The sequence below is a fragment of the Oncorhynchus nerka genome, linkage group LG28 (assembly GCF_034236695.1).
Source record: "Oncorhynchus nerka isolate Pitt River linkage group LG28, Oner_Uvic_2.0, whole genome shotgun sequence".
NCBI lineage: Eukaryota > Metazoa > Chordata > Actinopteri > Salmoniformes > Salmonidae > Oncorhynchus > Oncorhynchus nerka.
The window spans coordinates 69,779,969-69,806,392 of NC_088423.1; the positions used below are offsets into that span (position 1 = coordinate 69,779,969).

At 43.7% G+C, this 26,424-nt stretch overlaps 1 protein-coding gene across 1 annotated transcript in view; it reads left to right on the forward strand.

The window, feature by feature from the left end:
• Positions 1 to 12,395: 12,395 nt before the first annotated feature.
• The window catches only part of LOC115113619 (CUGBP Elav-like family member 3-B), a 239,356-nt gene continuing 225,327 nt past the window's right edge, over positions 12,396 to 26,424 (forward strand). The window contains exon 1 of the mRNA XM_065013070.1: positions 12,396 to 12,915. Within this exon, the coding sequence (XP_064869142.1) occupies positions 12,666 to 12,915 (250 nt within the window). The 5' untranslated portion in view covers positions 12,396 to 12,665. The remainder of the gene's footprint in view (positions 12,916 to 26,424) is intronic.

Genomic DNA, 26,424 nt, shown 5'->3' on the forward strand with positions numbered 1-26,424 from the left:
CGGTCTTTTCTCATTGAACTAAATGTTGACTTGAGAATACAACACCGTATCACTCTCGTGATTATTTCTCCCCTGTTTTCAGGTACTTTATTGATGATAAAAATAGTAATTTAAATGTTATAACTAGCGAACATGTCAAGAGTGTTTAAGGTGTGTTTTAGTAACGTCTTGAGGAAGTTAGAGTTAAGTTTGAAGAGAGTAATATTAGCCCTGCTCGGTTGAAGTGAAGGATAGCATCGTACTGAGAGTAGCTGCCATTTTATGTCGATTGTGAATGAACATGCGTGTTGTTAATAAGATATTTTGCTGTGTTATTTGTATAATGGGTTTTCTGTTATGTAATGTGTTACTTTTGTGAAATGATTGAACTAAATGTTGACTTGAGAATACAACACCGTATCACTCTCGTGATTATTTCTCCCCTGTTTTCAGGGGCGTAACACTAACATTGCCAAAGCAAGTGAAGTAGATAATAAACAAAAGTGAAATAAACAATAAAAATGAACAGTAAACATTAAACTCACAGAAGTTCCAAAAGAATAAAGACATTTCAAATGTCATATTGTGTCTATATACAGTGTTGTAACGATGTACAAAAGGGAAAATAAATAAACATAAATATGGGTTGGAAGTGCAGCTCAGTTTCCACCTCATTTTGTGGGCAGTGTGCACATAGCCTGTTTTCTCTTGAGAACCAGGTCTGCCTACGGTGGCCTTCTCAATAGCAAGGCTATGCTTACCGAGTCCGTACATAGTCAAAGTTTTCTTTAAGTTTGGAACAGTCACAGTGGTCAGATATTCTGCCACTGTGTACTCTCTGTTTAGGGCCAAATAGAATTCTAGTTTGCTCAGTTTTTTTGTAAATTCTTTCCACTGTGTCAAGTAATTATATTTCTGTTTTCTCATGATTTGGTTGGGTCTAATTGTGTTGCTGTCCTGGGGGTCTGTGGGGTCTGTTTGTGTTTGTGAACAGAGCCCCAGGACCAGCTTGCTTAGGGGACTCTTCTCCAGATTAATTTCTCTGTAGGTGATGGCTTTGCTATGGAAGGTTTGGGAATCGCTTCCTTTTAGGTGGTTGTAGAATTGAACGGCTCTTCTCTGGATTTTGATAATTAGCGGGTATCGGCCTAATTCTGCTCTGCATGCATTATTTGGTGTTTTACATTGTACACAGAGAATATTTTTGCCGAATTCTGCATGCAGAGTCTCAATTTGGTGTTTGTACCATTTGTGAATTATTGGTTGGTGAGCAGACCCAAGACCTCACAACCATAAAGGGCAATGGTTTCTATAATTGATTCAAGTATTTTTTGCCAGGTCCTAATCGGTATGTTGAATTTTATGTTCCTTTTGATGGCATATAAGGCCGTTCTTGCCTTGTCTCTCAGCTCGTTCACAGCTTTGTGGAAGTTACCTGTGGCGCTGATGTTTAGGCCGAGGTATGTATAGTTTTTTTGTGTGCACTAGGGTAACGGTGTCTACATGGAATTTGTATTTGTGGTCCTGGCGACTGGACCTGTTTTGGAACACCATTATTTTTGTCTTACTGAGATTTACTGTCAGGACCCAGGTCTGACAGAATCTGTGCAGAAGATCTAGGTGCTGCTGTAGGCCCTCTGTGGTTGGTGACAGAAGCACCAGATCATCAGCAAACATTAGAAATATGACTTCAGATTCTAGTAGGGTCAGGCCGGGTGCTGCAGACTGTTGTAGTGCCCTCGCCAATTCGTTGATATATATGTTAAAGAGGATGGTGCTTAAGCTGCATCCCTGTCTCACCCCACGGCCCTCTGGAAATAAATATTTAACTGTACACTTGTTGTTTGTGTACATGGATTTTTAGAATGTCATATGTTTTTCCCCCAACACCACTTTCCATCAATTTGTATAGCAGACCCTCATGCCAAATTGAGTCAAAGGCTTTTTAGAAATCAATATAGCATGAGTAGACTTTGCCTTTGTTTTGGTTTATTTGTTTGCGAGTTAGTGTGTGCAGGGTGAACACGTGGTCTGTCGTACGGTAATTCGGTAAAAAGCCAATTTGACATTTGTTCATTACATTGTTTTCACTGAGGAAATGTACGAGTCTGCTGTTAATGATAATGCAGAGGATTTTCCCAAGGTTGCTGTTGACTCATATCCCACAGTAGTTATTGGGGTCAAATGTGTCTCCACTTTTGTGGATTGGGGTGATCAGGCCTTCGTTCCAAATATTGGGGAAGATGCTCTCTGTCTCTCTCTCCATCTCCCCTTCTCTCAGAGAGGCAGTTTGAGTCTGGGCACGGGGAGAGGGAGAGGGACTGAAGTTAATTAGACTGTGGGCCAGGGAGGGGGGAACATGGTAATGAAAGGAGGTGTGTGGAAACAGATGGCCCAGAATGTATTAACTTGCAGGAGATCTTCAAGCAACCCACTGGACCAGACATTAGTCCTGCTTCTGTCTGGGACTCGGTGGAGGGAGCCTATCAGAGTAGACTGGAAAAACAATTCAGCTACAACATGTCACCTCCATGAAAATACACGAATATGTGTAAATACACAGGAAATACATATGGGTATGTTAGCACATGATTATGCAGAAACGCTTAATAAATGTGTATTTATAACCAGAAGTGACCTTACAGCCATTAAAACCCCTGATGGCAGTTGGAGGTTGACCAGAGGAGTTTGGCCAGAGGTCAACATGACTGGCTGGCAGGGGTAACAGGGCTTGGGGAAGTGACAGTTAAAAACCTCTTGTAGCTAGCCATACTACATCTCAATATTCCAACAAGCATTAGCATAAGATAACCATACAGTATACTGACCTCTGTATCACCCCAAACATACAGTACCAATTCTTTGCAGATTTATTCATGTGCAACCTTGAACTCACTATCGGTCTACTCTGTAGGAGGAAAATGTATTAACTGTGAGAAAAGCTAACGTTTCTATTTGACATAAACTAGGCCTAAATACAGTAATGGCACATTGTCCTGTTATTCTGTGGGGTATGAAATGAGAAGAGCTGCACAATGCTGTACTGAACCCATGAGGTACACAGGCATGCTAACAGGTAGACTTATCTATGTAAATCATCCAGTGGTCTGACTGAGCTGCAGTTTACACACACGCACACGCACACACACACACACACACACACACACACACACACACACACACGGACAGATTGAGTCACCCATTATACCACTGCCCAATAGCCAAATGGATGATTCTGTGAAGCCTCCAGAGAAAACTATCCTACATACTGACTGAGGAGACATTCATAATTCAGTCCCATTGTGATGTGGGTACGTTTAGTCTTTGGCCCCCTCTGTTTATCTTTCATTCTCTGATGTCTTTGCCAGAGGATATTTACTTGCCTCTCCTCCAAGGAGATTGTTATCCCACGTTTACAAGCCACTGGTGCTTCACCTTGACAAGACTGGAACTATCTTACTGACTTTAGGAACGTGTAACGCTCAATGAGTGAATAGGTGTGGAGTCACACTTTAATGTCCAAAATAATCACAGGAACAAAAATAGTATACCCAAACCCGGTATAACTACAAAACAAAAATGTACCCTATCGTGAAATAAGGACAGCGAGAAACCCGACGAAAACACTAACCACTCTAACACATACAGATGAACAAGCCCGCACAAACAGAAGCGGGCTAAACTAACTTAAATAACCCCACCCTAACAACCAAACAAGGAACAGGTGAAACCAATGAGACAAAAACAAACGAACACAGAACAAAGGATCGGTGGCAGCTAGTAGACCGGCGACGACGACCGCCGAGCGCCACTCGAACCAGAAGGAGAGCCACCGTCGGTAATATCCGTGACAGTACGCCCCCCCCCCCCCCTGACGGGCAGCTCCCGCCAACGCCGGCCTCATAGATGGATACAGAATATCCCCCACCGGGACCCAGCACCTCTCCTCCGGACCGTACCCCTCCCAGTCAACGAGGTACTGCAGGCCCCTCACCCGGCGTCTTGAGTCCAGAATAGCTCGTATCGTGTACGGCGGGGACCCCTCGATGTCCAGAGGGGGCGGAGGGACCTCCAGAACCTCACCTTCCTGCATGGGACCAGCTACCACCGGCCTGAGGAGAGACACATGAAACGAGGGGTTAATGCGATAATGCGAAGGAAGTAATAATCGATAACAAACCTTGTTTATTCTCCTCAGGACTTTAAATGGCCCTACACACTGCGGACCCAGCTTCCGGCAGGGCAAGCAGAGGGGCAGGTTTCGGGTCGAGAGCCAGACCCTGTCCCCCGGTGCAAACACGGGGGCCTCACTGCGGTGACGGTCAGCGCTCTTCTTCTGCCGTCCACTCGTCTGGCGTAATGACTCCTGGACGACCCTCCAGGTCTCCTTAGAGCGCTGCACCCACTCCTCCACCGCAGGAGCCTCAGTCTGGCTCTGATGCCATGGTGCCAGGACCGGCTGGTACCCCAACACACACTCAAATGGTGACATGTTGGTAGAGGAGTGGTTGAGGAGATGTATCTCGCCCACTCCCCTGGCCGGTCCAGGCAATACGACCGCAGAAACCTACCCACCTCCTGGTTCACTCCCTCCACTTGCCCATTACTCTCCGGGTAATACCCTGAGGTCAGGCTGACCGAGACCCCAGACGTTCCATAAATGCCTTCCACACACGGGAGGTAAACTGGGGACCCCGATCAGAAACAATATCCTCGGGCACCCCGTAGTGCCGGAAGAGATGGGTGAAAAGAGCCTCCGCTGTCTGCAGGGCCGTAGGGAGACCGGGCAACGGGATAAGACGGCAGGACTTAGAGAACCGATCCACAACGACCAGGATCGTAGTGTTCCCTTGAGAGGGGGGAAGGTCGACAAGAAAATCCACCGATAGATGGGTCCTCGGCCATTGTGGAATGGAAGGGGTTGTAACTTCCCTCGTGGCAGGTGCCTAGGAGCCTTACTCTGGGCGCACACCGAACAGGAGGAGACATAGAATCGCACATCCCTCACCAAGGTGGGCCACCAGTACTTCCCCCTAAGACCTCGCACTGTCCTTGAAATACCCGGGTGACCCGACGAGGGTAGACTATGAGCCCATCGAATCAATTGATCACGAACAGCGAGCGGCACGTACCTACGACCCTACGGACACTGTGGAGGCGCAGGTTCCTCCCTTAGCGCCCGCTTGATGTCCGCGTCCACCTCCCATACTACTGGTGCCACCAGCTTAGCTGCCGGAATGATGGGAGTAGGATCGATGGACCGGTCCTCAGTGTCATAGAGGCGGGACAGCGCGTCGGCCTTATTGTTGAGGGAACCTGGTCGATACGAGATTGTAAAACGAAATCTGGTGAAATACATGGCCCACCTTGCCTGACGAGGATTCAGTCTCCTAGCTGATCGGATATACTCCAGGTTACGGTGGTCAGTCCAGATGAGGAAAGGGTGCTTTAGCCCCCTCAAGCCAGTGTCTCCATACCTTCAGGGCCTTAACCATAGCCAACAACTCCCTGTCCCCCACATCATAATTCCGCTCCGCTGGCCCGAGCTTCTTCGAATAAAAAGCACAGGGGCGGAGCTTCGGTGGCGTACCCGAGCGCTGTGAGAGCACTGCTCCAACCCCAGCCTCGGATGCGTCCACCTCTACTATGAACGCCAAAGAAGGGTCCAGATGCGCCAACACCGGCGCCTCAGTGAACAGCGCCTTCAACCCACGGAAAGCTCCAGCCGCCTCTGCTGACCACTGCAAACGCACCGGCCCACCCTTCAGCAGTGAGGTAATAGGAGCTGCTACCTGACCAAATCCCCGGATAAACCTCTGGTAGTAATTGGCAAACCCTAAGAACCGCTGCACCTCCTTTACCGTGGTCGGAGTCGGCCAATTACGCACGGCCTTGACGCGGTCACCCTCCATTACCACCCCCGAGCTGGAAATGCGATAATCCAGGAAGGAAACGGCTCGTTTGGAAAACTCACATTTCTCCGCCTTCACGTACAGGTCATGCTCCAACAGTCGCCCAAGAACCTTGCGCACCAGAGACACATGCGCGGTGCGTGTAGCGGAGTATATCAAAATATCATCAATATACACCACCACATCCTGTCCGTGCAGGTCTCTGAGAATCTCGTCAACGAAGGATTGAAAGATAGCTGGAGCATTCTTTAACCCGTACGGCATGACGAGGTACTCATAATGGCCAGATGTGGTACTAAACACGGTTTTCCACTCATCTCCCTCCCGAATACGCACCAGATTATACGCACTCCTGAGATCCAGTTTCGTGAAGAACTGCGCTCCGTGAAATGATTCCACTGCCGTAGCGATGAGAGGTAGTGGGTAACTAAAACCCACCGTGATGGAATTGAGACCTCGATAATCAATACACGGATGCAAACCACCATCCTTTTTCTTCACAAAAAAGAAACTCGAGGAGACGGGTGACATGGAGGGCCGAATGTACCGCTGTCCCAGAGCTTCCGTGACATATGTCTCCATAGCCAACGTCTCCTCCTGGGATAAAGGATACACATGACTCCTGGGGAGTGCAGCGTTTACCTGGAGGTTTATCACGCAATCCCCCTGTCGATGGGGTGGTAATTGGGTCGCTTTCTTTTTACTGAAAGCGATAGCCAAATCGGCATACTCAATGGGAATGCGCACGGTGGAAACCTGGTCTGGACTCTCCACCGTTGTCGCACCGATGGAAACTCCTACACACCTGCCTGAACACTCATCAGACCACCCCTGGAGAGTTCCCTGTTTCCACTAAATCATCGGATTGTGAATAGCCAGCCAGGGAATCCCCAGCACCACCGGAAACGCAGGTGAATCGATAAGGAACAGACTAATCCGCTCCTTATGATTTCCCTGCGTAATCATCTCCAAAGGAATTGTGGCCTCCCTGACCAGCCCTGACCCTAATGGTCAACTATCTAAAGAGTGCACAGGAAAAGGGGGGTCTACTTTTACTAACGGAATCCTCAACCTCTGAGCGAGTCCGCGATCTATAAAGTTCCCAGCTGCGCCTAAATCGACTAGCGCCTTATGCTGGAGAGAGGGAAAAAATTTAAGGAAACAAATTAATAAAAACATGTGACCAACAGGAAACTCTGGGAGAGTGGGGTGCTGACTCACCTGGGGTAACCGAGGAGTGTTCTGCCTGCCCTCTCGACTCTCAGATGAACTCCTCCAGCACCGACCTGAAGTGTGCCCTCTCCGGCCAGAACTGGTACAGGAGGAGCCTCCTCCGATCTCCCTAGATGCGGCCCCTCCTAGCTCCATCGGGATAGGAGCGGCAGGGTCAGGAGGTGGAACTAACAGGACCCTTTCAGAACGTCCGCGAGCAGCTAGCAGATGGTCTAACCGGATCGACAGGTTCTATCAGTTCATCCAGGCTAAGCGTAGTGTCCCGACAAGCCAGCTCCCTACGGACGTCCTCTCTCAGGCTACACCTGTAATGGTCTATCAGGGCCCTGTCGTTCCACCCTGCTCCAGCGGCCAAGGTCCGGAAATCCAGCGCGAAGTCCTGCACGCTCCTCGTCCCCTGCCTGAGATGGAACAACCTCTCACCCGGGTAGAACTCCGGGTAGTTGCTCCTCCCTGAGTCGGGCCCGTTCCAGACAGCATTGGCCCACTCCAGGGCTCTACCCGTAAGGCAAGAGACGAGGACACTCACGCACTCCTCGTCTGAGGGAGTCGGCCGAACGCATCGGATCAGCGAAGCAGGAATCCCTGGCACCCGACGCCATCAAGCTGTTTATCGGACAGATTCCCAGAAACCTGGAGGAGAAAGATCTGAAGCCCCTTTTTGAGGAATTCGGAAAGATATATGAACGAGTTGAAGCAGGAATCCCTGACACCCCGTCGCTGCTCCATCGTATTCCCTCGGAGGCGTAATGCGCAGAGCGCTGGAACCAGATCCCGCTGGGGGAGATGGTAGAGTTGCTGGTGGGAGGGTAGGTGGGGTAGTAGGGAGACCACTCCTCTCCCAACGATCCATCCTCTCCATCATTTGATCCATCGCTGATCCGATGCGTTGGAGGATGGACATGTGATGAAGGACTCTCTCCTCCATCGTGGGGAGAGGGGTGGTCGCTGCTCCTGCTGACTCCATCAGTAGGTGCGGGCTTCTGTAACGCTCAATGAGTGAATAGGTGTGGAGTCAGGCGCAGAGAGCAAAGGATGCGGGAAAAACACGCTTTAATGTCCAAAATAATCACAGGAACAAAAATAGTATACCCAAACCCGGTATAACTACAAAACAAAAATGTACCCTATCGTGAAATAAGGACAGCGAGAAACCCGACGAAAACACTAACCACTCTAACACATACAGATGAACAAGCCCGCACAAACAGAAGCGGGCTAAACTAACTTAAATAACCCCACCCTAACAACCAAACAAGGAACAGGTGAAACCAATGAGACAAAACCAAACGAACACAGAACAAAGGATCGGTGGCAGCTAGTAGACCGGCGACGACAACCACCGTCGGTAATATTCGTGACAGAACGCTGTGATATGTGAATGATCAACCTTTCCCAAACTTAAAATGTAAATTTAGAAAATGTATTGAATTAAAATAGCGGTCACACTTTAACGGGGTAAGGTTGAAGGTTAGGGCTAGGGTTAAGGTAATGGTTAAGTTTAGGATAAGGGTTAGGATTAGAGGTTTAGGGTTAGTAGATAGTTAGTTGAAATGTTAGTGAGTCTGTCGAGCATCTACAGATGGACTATCCAAATAAAGTGTTACCAGAAAAACGTTCCATAATATTGTGGCTCCGCCCCAGAATATGCATTTACACGCTTTTGAAATAGTACCGTTTTGCTCATGGTTCTACATCTGCATTCAAAGTAAAGCCTGCTCCTATTCCTGCCAAGCAAGATCCACCAAAGGTTTTCAAACGTCTGTAAGCTACTCTTTAGCACAACCAGAACTCATTACACGGCACTACAATACACCGCTCGAGAGACATCTCTGCTGAAATCAAACAGCTCATACAAGAGAAGCGCTAAAAGCTAATGAAAAATAGATTTGGTGAAAAAAGTTTATTTTCTTCCCTCTCTCTCCAAACGCGAGGAGACGATGGAAGCCGAACAACATGTGCGCCAGCAGCTAGCGAGAACAGCTTGTGAACTAGTTGAGTGGGCTCTGTGAAGCCGGGCTGCTATACGTGTGACTCATCTCATCGGTGTGAGCTTCAAACACCACACTGAGCCACTGATCTTGCTGGGCCTCCACCAAAGTGAAAATAGACTGCCATGACAACTGTACGTTCGGCGCCGTAAAGAAGTCCATTAACATTATGTGATGCTACTGTTGAAAGTTCTGGTTCGCCTCACCTCCAGCTGTTACCATAACACCGACTCATTCTCCTCATACCCTTCATCAAACAGAATACGATGCCTATTTCTACATATTGGGCATTGAGAGAAAAACATGGTGATGATTCTTTGTTCTCTGTGAATGGGCTTGCCAGGCAGTGATCCTGCTGGCTGCTTGTACGTCAGTACTGTTACTGTGATGCCTCAGTGGAACCCTCCCACCGTTGGGTGTGAATGGACTGTGTGTCCTCCATTCTACTCACTACTCACCTCACAGTACTATGTAGATGACCATGTTGTCCTCATCTGACTCACAGCGGTGTGTGTGAGTGTGTGCGTGCGTGCGTGCGTGCGTGTGTGTGTGTGTGAGGGAGAGATTTTCTCCACCAAACTGTGACGTTGCAATAACACAACAGCAGTGTATTCATATAGCTGAGCCTGTTCACCATTTAAAAGAGGAGTCGCTTTGTTACATCCAACATAATGCAACAAAAAAATGCATATTCCGATATGGTTAAATGGAGAAATGTAACCATACAGAGAGAGCAAAATGCCTGAGTGCACAACATACTCCTGGGAACCAGGCAGGCAGAGAGGATTGTGGGATTCATTAGCTGCCAGGAAGAAGATGACTCATGGCGGTCTCCATGACCTGTTGTTTGTTTGTCACTCATTTATTCATTCCCTCTGTTTACTGCAAATCTTTAATGTGCAATGCAAGATGCCTGCTTGGCATTCACTGGAACGGCCAGGCACTAACACTAGAGAGGACGCCCACCATAAAGGATATAAGTCCCTCATCAATGAGATGTAATCCAGCCTTTATAAATGAAAATGAACCAAGCCTAAAAAATCCCTCTATACACAGCCCAGGCTTGGACCAACAAGTGGTATACTACCACTTCCATTGTGCACAGGCAAATGAATGAATTTTGAGGAAAGTCAAGTTTTGAAAGCAAATGATTGCTTCAGAGAGAGTGATTTTCTCTCCTGGGGCATCAGAAAACAGTGCACTGACAGCACTACCCCTCCCTGAGGCAGCCAGCAACAGATAGAGCCTGTGTGTTGGAGAAAGCTCTAGGATTACCATACCACTCCTAAATTCACATAAATACTGTCACACCTCATAGAGGCACGCCATGAATATCAATTGCTCTTTTCTATCTTCAATTTGACTCATTCTTACAAGATGGACAGTGAAATGTGTTCATGCCTGACTGCATTACACCTCGTCTACTCCCCATGATCTGTTTAATTGGTTAATAATGAACACACTGAGGTCATTTCCTCTAAAACCATTATACACTCCCAGGGTTGTCCATCTCTGATTTGGGAAATTCAAGGCAGTGAGTCTAGTTGGAGATATTTCAAATAGCTTGCCTGTGACTTTTCCGGTGAGTCACCTTGAATGTGTTGTGAATAATGTTTGTCATGAAAAAGGGATGAAGGGAAATGGGGTATTCAGGTGTGAAAAATCCTGTTGGACACATAATATTCTTCTTGTGTGCATTCTTTCTTTGTGAAAAGTTCACATGCCTCCACAAGCACAGCTTGGAACTCATCTGACTGCACTCCATCTGTGAGAGGCCCAAGCACGTCGGTTCCCTCCGTTTCAGTACAGGTGGTGAGGCTTGGCAGCGACAAGCCTGAGAACCCTGTCAACCTTTCTGAGACGCCTCCCCGCACTCAAACAAAAAGATGTGTACGCAGCAGCAGCAGTAGCATAATAGGAGATAGCATGCAGCCAGGCAGCAGTACCTGCATGGCTGTTCCCCTGCCAAGCAGTTTGGAAGTCTTCACAGCTGTGCAGGCAAGGTTCCCCACTGAGAGACGACAAAAAGAAGGAAACAAAAAAAATCACAAAACCAAAGGGCGACACTGACGCTACATTAGCTCTGCCTTTATGGCAATGAATGCCTCTGATGGTATTGACAAGGGGGCCTGTTGTGCTTTTATACCCCCTTCAGCATGTCAACTCTGCAGGATCTTTTTAAAAACGATCTACAAAGATGTGCTTAAATAGAAAATAAATAATTAAAGCTAACCAAAGCAATGCAATGCCAGATGTTACTAGAGCCTTTTAAATACCACTCCTCTCCCCAAACAACAACCACATTCCTGCATACCTAGGAGAGGAACCTTCTCATACAGAGACTAATATGAAAACATCTGCAAGATCTATTTTGATTTCATTCAACATAGAGGATATGCTTGGGATATGTATTAAATACTGAATTGACAAACCATATATATATATTTTATTTTATTTTATCATATACATAGATGTTCCAATCATGCAACAATTAATATTTGCTGCGCCTATATAACTATACATGTCTGAATGTTAACCATTAGTTAGTCATATATTCCTTCTAGATAGTGACATCCTTCTCTAGAATATTTGCCACCACCAAAAATAGCCTTACAGTAGTGGAGTCATTCAGCATCCAATCAATAATCTCATCCCTACCATAATAGCACACATCACCACCACTTAGGATCTCTGACCTAATTACGACCAAACAGTTTAGGCTTTCATAAACCATGATGTCCGAAAGCAAAACTACATTAGTTGTAATTTAATATGACAGCATATACATTTTCACAAAGTTATGTGGATTTTGGATATGTATTACCAAAGCCCCGTTGACTCGGAAGCCGTGAAAAGAACCCGTAGATCAGTCCAAAAGCTGTTGAAACTAAACGGTAGCGCCAATTCAGTACCATGGACAGCAACATGTTAGGACTGTAGATACAATATTTACTTTGAACGCGCGACATCAAAACACAGCAGACAATAGCCCACACATATATAAATGTGTCTTTCCTATGAGCCAGAATAAAGCTACCTGTGAGAATGATTATCTACAGAATTCAATATAATACGTAGCCTACAGCGGCAAGTTTCCTGTCTTTGTTCCTCTTAAAAGTCTCGAGCTTTCCCTTTACACAAATGTTTGGATTCTCACTACACCCTGTGGGCTCTCGGTCGTTCTGCCCTCCAATTGGCTAAACCAGGTTTATTATGCAAATTAGCTAGGGGTCTAGTCAGAAGCCTACGAGCTGACGTCACTAGGCAGAGTGGCAGCTGACACAGGGAGAAAGAAACAGATTGAGAACGGGAAGAGGAATGAAAATACATCAAACATAAATAAAGCGAAATCAAAGCAATAGGATAGATTGAGAGAAAGGAGAAAGAAGAAGAGAGAGACCTTAAAAGGGGATAGGGACAGGGAGAGAGAAAGAAGAGAAAAATAAAGTAGGGGGAGTGTGCAGTTGACTTGAGAGAGAGGGAAAGGGAGAAAGGGTGAGAGAGAGAGAAAGAGAGAGAGAGAGACCAGCCGCCGGCCCATTTAGGAAAGATGGCTACAGTCACTGCAAACGGAGTGCAGCAAGAGAATGGATTCAGCACCACGAACAGCGCCGCCAGGATGAACGGGCTCACAATCGGTCAGAACACCATTCCAATGAAGGACCACGACGCCATCAAGCTGTTTATCGGACAGATTCCCAGAAACCTGGAGGAGAAAGATCTGAAGCCCCTTTTTGAGGAATTCGGAAAGATATACGAACTCACTGTGCTGAAAGACAGGTTTACGGGAATGCATAAAGGTCGGTTCTGGTATCGTTTCATTGCTTCCGTATGCACGCAGCAACACCCTTTTCAAAAACAGTATATATATATTTGAAGTATTCGAGGCTCTAAGGAGAGCATAAAAAGTGTAATTATTGTAGATGTTTGTGGCATGTGGGAGTTCCCTGCAAGGTAGTAGGTTGTTGCGTTACACACACACACACATACACACACACACGTGTGCGAAAGTGTCAACCCCACATCCGCTAGGATACTACTGCTTTGTAGCCTATGTCTGTGTATGTTTACATTGACGCTCATGTGCTGGGCTCCAAGTTAAGGGGTGGGACAAGGAATGTATGTTTGCTTCACGGCGTCTGATAGTTAGATTGTCATAGACAGATAGGCTAAAAGATGCTCCGGAAGAAGGAGGACGGAAATCACCACTGGGCATGAGATGTTAGTTATTAGGGCTGTGTGACGATGCTGATGTGGCATTTTGAGACGGCTAATGTATACGTTTTAGACGTAATTAAGAGACCAAAATAACTGTTTAGATCACTGCCAAGTATTGTAGTGTAGGACAGTTCAGGGGGCGGGTCCCGGGAAATACAAAGCAACCATAGCAGAGGCATGGGAACAGCATGGGGTCTCTCTCGTGCGCTTTCCCCGGCCGCGTCAACTCCTTGTCCACAATGATCAGGAGCGATACTCTCATGTCATGTTCTAATTATTTCAGAGCGTTGAATACAGACTAAATGTGATTAATTATACAAGTGGTGTCTTTATGTTTCACTTCTTAACTAATATTAGAACCCGTTACATTTCGCTGCCATTGTTTGAAAATGTGGTCTATCGGTAGGCTATATCAACAGAACATCCCAATGTCCTGTGAAGTTTAGGCTATGTCTTAGAATCGAGGTTGTAGTCTATTTGTGTTAGAGTTATAGACCTACCGAAAGCAAATACTAAAATGTTACTTAAAGGATATGTATTATTATTATTATTATTATTAGTAGTAGTAGTAGTAGTAGTAGTGGTATTGTTATTATTATTTCATTTGAAATACTATGTGTATTATTACTAAAAGCAGGTCTAATATAGCCTACAGTTATATAATGTGTTTAATTTCCTCATGTGGGATGACATTTAAATATGTGTGTAAAGCTATAATAAAAGTCTCTCTTCTAATGCTTTCCCTAATCTCTTCTCCCGAAGAGCGCGCTTCCACTAATCACTGCGATACAGGTACAGCGCTGGGTTCGTCGTGGGACCGCTGCCAGCGAAATCATACAGTGCACTATATAATTAAAGCTACTCGTTTACATTAATTGGTCCTATTGCCAATGAGCCTACAAGCCGCCAAGAGACAGAGAGGGAATCGTGACACAGAAATGCGCATCCGCCCAGCAGTGTCCTGCTCCCGGCTCTCGCAGTACGCCGTGACCTGAAGGTCTCTGCCCGCCACCTTTTCCGTGAGTTATCAGTCACTGCTGCTGGACCCATACACCCCGCGCACGTTTCTCTTTCGAATATGATGGTCGATTAAAACAATATTCTCTATGCGTGTGTTGTTTACGTCCGCCTGTCCTCGAACACCATGAATGTCAAAGCTCTAGGGCTGTTTGCTTAAAGAAAGATAATCCTGTTCACAAGCCAAACTGTCTGCCCAGTCAAATCAGCATCCGCCGAGGCCACTCCGGTGTACTAGTAGCCTATAATGTAGGACATATTATGTATTACTACCCACCGACTCAAAGTCACATTGGGAGTGCGCGGGATTTGGCTACATCCGTGCTGTCTAATAAGATTTCATAAATGCATTTTATGGATGAGTTTTCCCCTCGTATGGTCTTCTCACCTGTGATATATGTCAAAAGCTGTAAATGTTCCCTACAGAAAATAAAATATATTTCTATAGACTCACAACTGGCATGTGAGTTTGTTTTTACTTTAAAATAGGCATGCATAGTTCATAAGAAATGGTTGATTCCGTATTTTGGGAAAAATGCTATACAAAAAAAAGCCGGACTTCAAATAAAATACTACATCCTTGTAATAAAAACGATTTGATTGTAAGACTTTTGAAATACATTTGGGATTTGCGTTTACAATAATTTAATCGTCCATAATCTTAATTTAGTCTATTGGTCAATCTATGTCAAAAACCATTGGTAAAATTTCTGCAACCAATTTATCATCATCATTTATCATTTATCACATCATGCTTTGTTTCTTATTCCAATTGTGATTGGTCTTTGGGCTCATAGGAGGGCGTTTTGAAATGTACAAAATCCTGATTTATACACCGGGCGCACCAGTGCGTGTTGATGTTGTCCACCCACATCAGATGCGATCAGGACAAGCAGGTTGAAATATAAAACAAACTCTGAACCAACTATATTAATTAAACATTAAACATTCATTGCAATTTAACTAGCTAACTTGCCTTTGCTAGCTAATTTGTCCTGGGATATAAACATTGGTTTGTTATTTTACCTGAAATGCACAAGGTCCTCTACTCTGACAATAAATCCACAAATAAAAGGGTAAACCGAGACAGTTTTTAGTAATCTCTACTCCTTCAGGCTTCTTCTTCTTTGGACTTTAAATGGCGATTGGCAACCAATTTTAAGGTGCATTACCACCACCAACTTGACTGGAGTGTGGACCTCAGTTCATCGTTCAATCACCCACGTGGGTATATGGGGGACTTGGAAATAGAACCAAGTTTTATTTTAGCGCCTGGCTACGCATACGCTCGTTGATGTGTGGGAGCAGTGTGGATGCAATGATTGAATAACATGTATGTGTACATTTATTTTGGTCAGCAGGTTAGTTAGTTGTAATAGCTTACTGTAGCCTGCACTAAAATCATGCAAATACACTGACTATTCAAAACATGCTCTTTCTATGACATAGACTGACCAGGGGAAAGCTATGATCCCTTATTGATGTCACTTGCTAAATCCTCTTCAATCAGTGTAGATGAAGGGGAGGAGACAGGTTAAAGAAGGATTTTTAAGCTTTTAGACAATTGAGACATGGATCGTGCATGTGAGCCATTCAGAGGGTGAATGGGTAAGACAGTGCCTTTGCACGTGGTTCTGGTAGTAGGTGCCAGGCGCACAGGTTTGAGTGTGTCAAGAACTGCAGGAATAGTCTACCACCCAAAGGACATCCAGCCAACTTGACAAAACTGTGGGAATCGTTGGAGTCAACAAGGGCCAGCATCCCTGTGGAACGTTTTTGACACCTTCTAGAGTCCATGCCCCGAAGAATTGAGGCTGTTCTGAGGGGAAAGGTGGATGCACCTCAACATTAGGAAGGTGTTCCTAATGTTTTGTACACTCAGTGTATATTTAGGCACATCTGTCGGCTGTACTTTGTCTTTCACTGAGAGCTGCCTAATGTTAGTGCTGAGCGATTAGTGCTTTTTGAGGTCGGTTCGGTTTTGGTTAGATTATTAAACAATAATCATGGTTTTCAATTTCAGTTGAGATTGTTTTTTTAAACATTAAATGTAATATACATTATGTGGGTTAAATGCTGTAACAACACACAATACAGCAATTAATTAAAGTCCCATGATGGTAGTGACTGCACATTTCCGCTTATAACTTATTAACCATCGTTTATTCATATTACTTTATTTTAATGAAATATTTCAGCTATTACATATTACATTTGTTTTATTTAAATACGTTATTATTTAATTCAAAGTCATCTCATCTCTATAGAGCCTCTGCCTATGCTATCTGACAGCAATCTTTAAGTCATACCACAGATTCTCAATTGGATTGAGGTCTGGGCTTTGACTAGTCCATTCCAAGACATTTAAATGTTCCCCCTTAAACCACTTGAGTGTTGCTTTAGCAGTAATGTTAGGGTCATTGTCCTGCTGGAAGGTGAACGTCTGTCCCCGTCTCAAATCTCTGGAAGACTGAAACAGGTTTCCCTCAAGAATTGATCTGTATTTAGCGCCATCCATCATTCCTTCAATTCTGAACAGTTTCTCAGTCCCTGCCGATGAAAAACATCCCCGCAGCATGATGCTGCCACCACCATGTTTCACTGTGGGGATGGTATTCTCGGGGTGATGCGAGGTGTTGGTTTTGTGCCAGACATAGCGTTTTCCTTGATGGCCAAAAAGCTCAATTTTAGTCTCTTCTGACCAGAGTACCTTCATCCATATGTTTGGGGAGTCTCCCACATGCCTTTTAGTGAACATCAAATGTGTTTGCTTATTTTTTCCTTTAAGCAATGGCTTTTTTTCTGGCCACTTTTCCATAAAGTTGTGGTGCCATATTCTTTCCATTTTCTAATAATGGATTTAATGGTGCTCCGTGGGATGTTCAAAGTTTCAGATATTTTTTTATAACTCAACCCTGATCTGTACTTCTCCATGACTTTGTCCCTGACCTGTTTGGAGAGCTCCTTTGTCTTCATGGTGCCGCTTGCTTGGTAGTGACCCTTGCTTGGTGGGGTTGCAGACTCTGGGGCCTTTCAGAACAGGGGTATATATACTGAGATCATGTGACAGATCATGTGACACTTAGATTGCACACAGGTGGACTTTATTTAACTAATTATCTGACTTCTGAATCTAATTGGCACCAGGTCTTATTTAGGGGCTTCATAGCAAAGGGGGTGAGTACATATTCACACACCCCTTTCCATGTTTTTGTTGTTGTTGTTTTTTGAAACAAGTAATTTTTAAAATTTCACTTCACCAATTTGGACTATTTTGTGTATGTCTATTACATGAAATCTAAAATAAAAATCCATTTAAATGATAGGTTGTAATGCAACAAAATAGGAAAAAACTCCAAGGGGGATGAATACTTTTGCAAGGCTAGGTTGTTATCAATAAGACATCACAGGACTGTGCAGAGAGTTTGATTTGACAGCTAGGGGGCTAGGGGGCAAGGAGACCCCCAGCTCCGCTAATACCATTGACAACTATGTGCTGTTTTCAAGGTACAACTATTTGGTTTTAATATCATCAGCTCTTGAAGAGCATAGTCAGAACAACACATTTCCAATTATTCCACATTTAGCTCTATCATCAGAGTTATACAGTAACTGCATGCTTTTCATGCTTAGTAAACATTAATTGATCATGTAATTTCAGATACGTGAGGGTAGCCTATCCATTTGGCATGTAGCTAGCTAGCATGTAGCTAGCAAGCTAGCTAGCTAGCAAACAACATTGTGTCATCAGAGATGAGACTTTTAGAAATAGCTTGACATCGGCAAGTCCTCATCCTGGTAAAGCTGTCAGTCGGACTACTGTCATCACCACTATAGATGGCAATCAAATCAAACAATATTTGGATATACAGCCATATGGTTTATCCCCTGAAAGTTAGTTTGTAGACCTACTTCACTAGGTAGGTCTACATTGGTTGGAGAAAAAGTACATTAGGTCTACTTACCACTATGTTTAGCCAACTGTAGTTTGCAAAGTAAACATTATCAGCTAACAGTACATCAGCAAGTGCAGCCTTCAGCTGCTTGACAGGGAGAGCCCATGAAAAGCATGCTGTATAACTCTGATGATAGAGCTAAATGTGCACAATTGTGTTGCATGGAATTATCGGATATGTGTAGTTCTGACTAAGCTCACAAAAAATGCTCACAGTTCACATTTGTTCAACAATCCCTTGAAAACGGCACGCAGTTGTCAATAGTTATAGTGGAGCTGCGGGTCTCCTTGCCCCCCAGCAGGCAAATTGAACGCTCTGCACCTTATTGTGACATTTTCGTGATAACGACCTATTAACATAAGAACAAACAAGTATCCTATTCTTATGTCTCTGTCACATTCAACTAAATGTGTGTTGCGTTCAAATAGGCCACAGGCTATATTGAACCATAACCCTGTCACATAACCAAGACTTAACAAGCATAGTAGGCTATTTTAGCAGGCCTATACCATTGTAGAAGTCTACCAACATTGGCCATGCATAGGCCTTCAGCACATTTTGTTTCAGCAATGTGACACCCCCTCCCTCAGACCAAGAGATACGTCATTGAAATGCCTCAGGTTGTTAAGGAGTGTGTCATCACCGTCTAGACTTAATGATTAATTCATTATTCAACTAATGGATCATCTTCTGCTACACCATTCATACTCAGAGTGATATAACACAGGGTTGCACCATCATTTTGGATTTATGAAAATATCATGATTTGTGGGGGTATAATGTTGTTACCCATGATTTTTTTTTTGGGGGGGGGTGTAATGCTGTTACTCATGATTTATGCATGTGGATTGTGGGGTATCAACCTGAACAGTTCTGTGTGTCATGAATACTTTGGGCTTTTAAAAATTCTCTACTGCCTAATGTGAATTTAATTTGAATTCCTCAAGTTCCATTTATGTGGTAATGCATTTCCCAAATGTTAATGGAGTGAAAACATCAGCACATTTTTAGCATGTTTTTCATTTAAATGTTTGACTCTAGATTCATTTTTGTGACAATAGCTTATTTCTCCCACTTCTGGTCGACACTGCGATTTGTTAAGGGGATTTGATGGTGATTCAGTGTTTTGGTCATGGGGTGAATCCTATGGATGCTATAGGGAGTAAGGACTGGACAGTGTAGTCTATGGGGACTGGACAGTGTAGTCTATGCAGTGTTTGACACTATTGGATGGGATACAGGTAGTGTATGTGAGTGGCAGTGCCATTGTCCAGGTCGAGCTACTTGACCTGCCTTAACATCAATCATTCCCTATGAGCCCCACATTATCATAATGGTTAGTGTCAGTCTGGGAACACATCCGTTGTTCAGACATGCTGGATATTGGTGGGGGGGCAAATCTTCTGCTTGAGTAGCGTTATCTATCACTCGCTCCTTCCTTCTCCAGCAGCTCAGAGTGGTGGATTGCACTCTGTGGAGCCCCACCACACGCAGCTAGGGAGATGAGATGCTAAGAGTAATTTAGGTTTGTCATTCATTCTCCCCTCCCCAACAGGCAGGCCAGAGTGTATAATTGGCTATAAATTCCTTTGACAATTTTACTTTAAAATCCACAAAAGCTTTTAAATGTCAAAGCAAGAGAGAGAGAAGGACTATAACTCTGAAACAATCTTTCAACTTGCCAAAAGCCTCATCATTACAAATGTGAAGCAAAGAGCTAGAAGAGCATCCTAACAGTCTTTTAATAACTGTGTCTGTAATCCACTGCTCTTTCAGGAACATGTCTGTGCTCTAAGACGTGGCCATTAGTTTAGAGTGTAGTGCACTGCTGTGAGATGTGCAGTCTCATGGTCAGGCAGCTGGTTCCCCCTTTACATGAATCACACAGTGACGGAGCAGGTGGGTGACAGTGATTGGCAGGTACTCAGTTAAATGACGGGTGTAGGCCAGTCCACAGATGACCTCTCTGATCATTAGATAGAGAGTGTGTGAGGGAAACAGGGCCCTGTTTTACTGCATGAAAATAGATAGATACCCACACACTGTTGAATGCTGCCACAGTTCTATTGGGCAACGATTCGAGCCGAAGGTCTTTGTTACCCTGGACTAAACATGGCCGTGTGCAGTGATGTAGTTGCTGTCTCTGCTCTTCACCGTCTCACTGCCTATAAAAGACAGACACTCCACAGTTGCTGGGTTCAGTTGACTATTTTAATTGAGAGAATTTAAGCACTTATGCTGAGGCAGGCAGGTTTATCTTTTAGGAAATGAGATTGAGTTTGAGTTTTCAGAAGAACATTGCTGCATCAGACGTCTAAGAAAGAAGCAATCCAAGAATAGCAATTTTCATTGAACATGACACCAATGTTAATGAATGAATTGCAATTTGTTTTGTTGTTTTGTCAATTAAAAATACTTGATGCAAGTAAACACAATTTACTGTAATTAAAAAATGCCTGAAGGACAGCAATGTCTTTGTGCTGTACCGTAATTAACATGTACAAGTTAACAGTAGAAACTTTAGAAATAAAAGCCTATTTCTTATTACAAAATCAGTATTTTTCATTTATTGGCTCCTGTTCCTTTTTTGTGATCAACATTTTATTAATTTTCAAGGGAACACAGACAATACCAAAAAGCAGCAGGAATGGTTATGCAGTAGGTAAATATAATTACAGTAGAATAGACCACATAGCCCTTACACAAGCTGCATCAACCCACCATCCAACCCCTCCTGGCGACCACCCCAACCCACCCAACCTGATCGCCATGAAATTTAAAACAAAATCAATCAATTGTGATAAAATCAGCTGGGTACAATTTTGCACATGAGTCAAAAAATGAACAAGTAACAGGCAATCTGTTGGGAAATATACACACTGTAGTAGTTTGATAGTTTCTGTTGCAGATAACCAGCTGTCAATTGTTGCTTGGCTAGCCCCATGGATCCTAGCAGTGGATAGTTGTAAATCAATTATATCTACAAAAGGGCGGATCCAATGGGACATAGCCAAAGAATGTGGAGGTTGCCATCTTAGTGACAATATCTTTTGAGCTGCTGTCAAACCTGACAACATGATACGTCTTTACTGTAATGACATAAGTGGTGAATTATCATTAAGTGATGACAGTTTGGGGGAACAAGGTATAGTGATATCAAGTACGTCAGATAAGACAGAGGATGCCTCTTTCCAAAATGTATCCACAACCTTGCCACAACCTTGCCATTCTCAGTACATATGCATAAAGGAGCCAAAGCAGTGGAGGCTGCTGAGGGGAGGACGGCTCATTATAATGGCTGGAACGGAGCAAATGGAATGGCATCAAACCAAGTGTTTGATATACAGTATGTGATATCATTGCACTGATTCCGCTCCAGCCATTAGCACAAGCCCAATACAAAAACATAGAAAATAGAACATAGAATCACACCCTGACCAAACCAAAAAGAGACATAAAAAAGGCTCTCTAAGGTCAGGGCGTGACAACCGTATACAGATCAAACCCTTTGAATTACCATGTCTATCTAAAATTCGATGTAGTTCATGTTGTGGGAGGGATGAGCCCAAAAGGACACCATACACCCGCATCGCTGATCTTCAACATAGATAAAAATAAAGAAGAGGTACCAGGTAATTGAAATATAGCCCTAAGATCATCAAATGCGTGCAAACCTTCATCTCTAAATAGATAATCCAGAACATGAACACCCCTATCCTCCCATTGAGTGAATGAAAAGGGGATACTGCCAGAAAGAAGGGAATGATTGTGGAAATTTGATGACTGAGCATGCCACTTCTGTATTGTGTTAGAATTCCTTTTCTACTAAGCGCAATGTTGTGAGTAAGAAGGAAATTAGGGTTCCAAAATGTAACTTAGCTTGTTTTAATGGTACTGCAGAATACACAAGATCCTGAAGTCTGGGTGGTAATGCCAAATTCTCTTCTATAGTCTCCATGAGACTAAAACATTTGAATCAAACCATGTTGACAAGGGGCGTAGCACAAAGCCCAAAACTTAAACTTCTATTCTACTGAGCCATTTACTTTATGTTTGGTTTCTTATCTTTTATTATTTTTTCTTATCTTACTGTTGTTGCATTGTCGAGAAGGAATCAGCAAGTAAGTATTTAGTTGGACGATGTGTACCATGCGTATCCCGTACATACCACTAATAAAACTTGAAACTAAAATTAGGCAGAGAAAGCCCGCCATCTCCCTTGTCACGATGCATACGGGAGAGTTTAATTCGAGGTCACTCTCCTTTCCATACGAATTTAGAGACTAAAGACTAGATATTGTCCAAGTATTTCTGAGGTGGAGCTAGTGTAATCATTGCAGAGAAAAAGTTAATTTGGGGAAGAATATTCATCTTAATGATGGGTATTTTAGCTTGTAGAGAGTTGGGAAGCTGTAAACATTTAGAGAGGTACGCTTCTACTCACTTATATATTTCTTGGAAATGATTTCAATCCATGTTTTGAGGAAAATATCTATGTAGTATACCCAGATATTTAAAGCTCTTTACCAATGGAATGTCATTGGGTACCATTGACAGAGTGAGTCCTAAACTTAATGACATCATTTTGTCTTGTGAATTTTGTACCCAGAGAGGGAACTAAAATCAAATGTAGAGAGTATGTGTGGTAAAAAAGGGACAGCATTATCAGTTGCACAAAAGTTTGCCATCCACATATAAGGATATACGATGGGAGGTTTTATTCAACATTTGGGGTGCTGTTTGATTTTCTGTGCTAGCAGTTAGATGAAAAGGGTGAAGAGCAAAGGCGAGATTGGGCATCCTTGGCGACAGCCTCTGGATACGGGGAATTGCGTAGAGCAATTGCCCCCTATTGTCACCATGGCAGAAGGATTTGCATATAAAACTTTAATCATGCTGATAAACTCGGTTCCTAAATTAAATCGCTCTAGTACCGACCATAGAAAATCACACTCTGACCTATCAAGCGCCTTCTCGGCATCCAAGGAGAGAACGGTGCATGGCGATCCAATGTCATTAGTGGCATGAACAACATGTAATAAACGATGCACATTATCTAAGGCTAGTCGAGTTTTAATGAACCCTGTCTGATCGTGATGCACTAGTGTAGTCACATAGGATTCTAAACGGGCTGAGAGAACATTAGCATACAATTTAACTTCCGAGCACAACAATGACAAAGGTTTATAGTTACCTATTAGAGTGTGATCTTTATTGGGTTTCGGAAGTACCGCAATCATTGCAGTTTACACCATTGTGAAAAGATCCCTTGTCAACAGAAGTCAGAATCAAATCGTGTAAAAATAGACCTAATTTATCCCAAAAGGCAAGGTAGAATTCTGGGATGTACCTTTTTTCATATTTGTTAGTGCCTATTTAAGTTCATCCAATGAAATGGCTTCCCCAAGGGATTGTGATACTTCATTGGAGAGGTAAGGAATATCTAGGTAATATCAGATTTATAGAGCATAGAGCCCTAAAACTCAACTCTGGACCTTTAAGACAGTTACACTATGTTCTTTCATTGTTACCCTCTAATTAGGGACTGATTTAGACCTCAGACACCAGGTGGGTGCAATTAATTATCAGGTAGAACAGAAAAACAACAGGCTCTGGACCTCATAGGGTAAGAGCTGAATACTCCTGGCATAGATTAAAAAGAACCAAACTCTGCATTGATTTCCAAAGGATTAGTTAACAAGACATTCTGTGCTTTAATAGCTGTAATATTAGAGCATTTCTCACTGCTTCTGAGTCTCATTGCAAAAAGATGACTTAGTTTAGCCCCATTAAAATAATAGTTATGTCTGCTTGGATGATTTAAGAATTCTGCCCTGTGTCTGAGCAAAGAATTACGTTCTAACTGCATTTTAACTGCATCTACTCTTTTCTTTTTGTCATCAGAGTAAGAGTTTTGTTGTTCTTGTTCCAGCTTAGCTAAAGATATTTATAGTTCGTTAATTGTTCTCATTCTGGTTTTATTAAGGTGAGACACAAATCACAACTGAGAAGTTCCTGATAGTCCCTTTATAGACTTTATAGTCCCTTCAACAGACCCAACATTCTGTGTTAGATACACATCTAGTTACTTTTCAAATAGTAATTATATATTGAAACGCCAGCGTGATGCTCTGACAGGTATCAGGAATCTTTAGTTTGACCATTCCAAAATCATGAGCATTAATATGGAGTTGGTCCCCCCTTTGCTGCTGTAACAGCCTCCACTCTTCTAGGAAGGCTTTCCACTAGATGTTGGAACATTGCTGCGGGGACTTGCTTCTATTCAGCCACAAGAGCATTAGTGAGGTTGTGCACTGATGTTGGGTAATTAAACCTAGCTCAGAGTCGGCGTTCCAATTCATCCCAAAGGTGTTCGATGGGGTTGAGTTCAGGCTCTGTGCAGGCCAGTCAAGTTTTTCCACACCGATCTCCACGAACCATTTCTGTATGGACCTCGCTTTGTGCACAGGTGCATTGTCATGCTGAAACAGGAAAGGGCTTTCCCCAAACTGTTTCTACAAAGTTGGAACCACAAAATTGTCTAGCATGTCATTGTATGCTGTAGTATTAAGGTTTCCCTTCACTGGAACTAAGGGGCCTAGCCCGAACATTGAAAATCAGTTCCAGACCATTATTCCTCCTCCACCAAACTTTACAGTTGGCACTATGCATTCGGGCAGGTAGCCTTCTCCTGGCATCTGCCAAATCCAGATTCGTCCGTCGGACTGCCAGATGGTGAAGCGTGATTCATCACTCCAGAGAAAGCATTTCTACTGCTCCAGAGTCCAATTGCAGCGAGCTTTACACCCCTCCAGCCAACAATTGGCATTGCTCATGGTGGCCTTAAGCTTGTGTGTAGCTGCTTGGCCATGGACACTCATTTCATGAAGCTCGCAACGTACAGTTCTTGTGCTGACGTAGCTTGCAGAGGCAGTTTGGAACTCGATAGTGAGTAATGCAACCGCTTCAGCACACGTTCTGTGAGCTTGTGTTACCTACCACTTCACGGCTGAGCCGTTGTTGCTCCTAGACGTTTCCACTTCACAATAACATTATTTACAGTTGATAAGGGCAGCTATTTGATGAACTGACTTGTTTGAAAGGTGGCATGTCGGTGCCACGTTGAAAATCACTGAGCTTGTCATTCTACTGCCAATGTTTGTCTATGGTGGTTGCATGGCTGTGTGCTCAATTTATACGCCTGTCAGCAACTGGTGTGGCTGAAATAGCCAAATCCACTAATTTGAAGGGGTGTCCACATACTTTTGTACTGCATGTACAAAATGTACTGAAAATGTGCCATGTACTGTATGTCTAGCAGAGTAAAAACAAAATTGTCTAGACATAGGATTGAAAAAATCGGAATATATCAGTGAGATTAAAATCCTTGACCAAATTGTTAAATGCCACTGACACATATGCAGGAGCTGTTTGAGATTCGTGGCCAGAGCAGTCCAAAGCTGATAAAACGGCATTCATATCCGCACCTATGATCAGAGAATAATCTGTAATATTTGCCAGAAACTCCGTTAGATTATCACATGTAGGATCATACTGGGTTGGAGCAATTTTCCTACCTGAGATTACCGTTTTGATATACTCTGAGTGTACAGAACATTGTAACTACTCTTTCCATGACATCCAGGTGAAAGCTATGATCCCTTGTTGATGTCTCTTGTTAAATACACTTCAATCAGTGTAGATGAAGGGGAGGAGACAGGTTAAAGAAGGCTTTTTAAGCCTTGAGACAATTGGGACGGATTGTGTATGTGTGCCATTCAGATGTTGAATGGGCAAGACAAAAGATTTATGTGCCTTTGAACGGGGTATGTTAGTAGGCAGGCACCTACTAGAAGAACTGCAACGCTGCTGGGTTTTTCACGCTCAACAGTTTCCTGTGTGTATCAAGAGTGGTCCACCACCCAAAGGACATCCAGCCAACTTGACACAACTGTGGGAAGCATTGGAGTCAACATGGGCCAGCATCCCTGTGGAACGCTTTCGACACCTTGTAGAGTCTATGCTCCTACGAATTGCGGCTGTTCTGAAAATTGGGGTGTAACTCAATTTTGTACATTCACTTCGTACACTCAGTGTATGATATCCTACCGTCTGCAC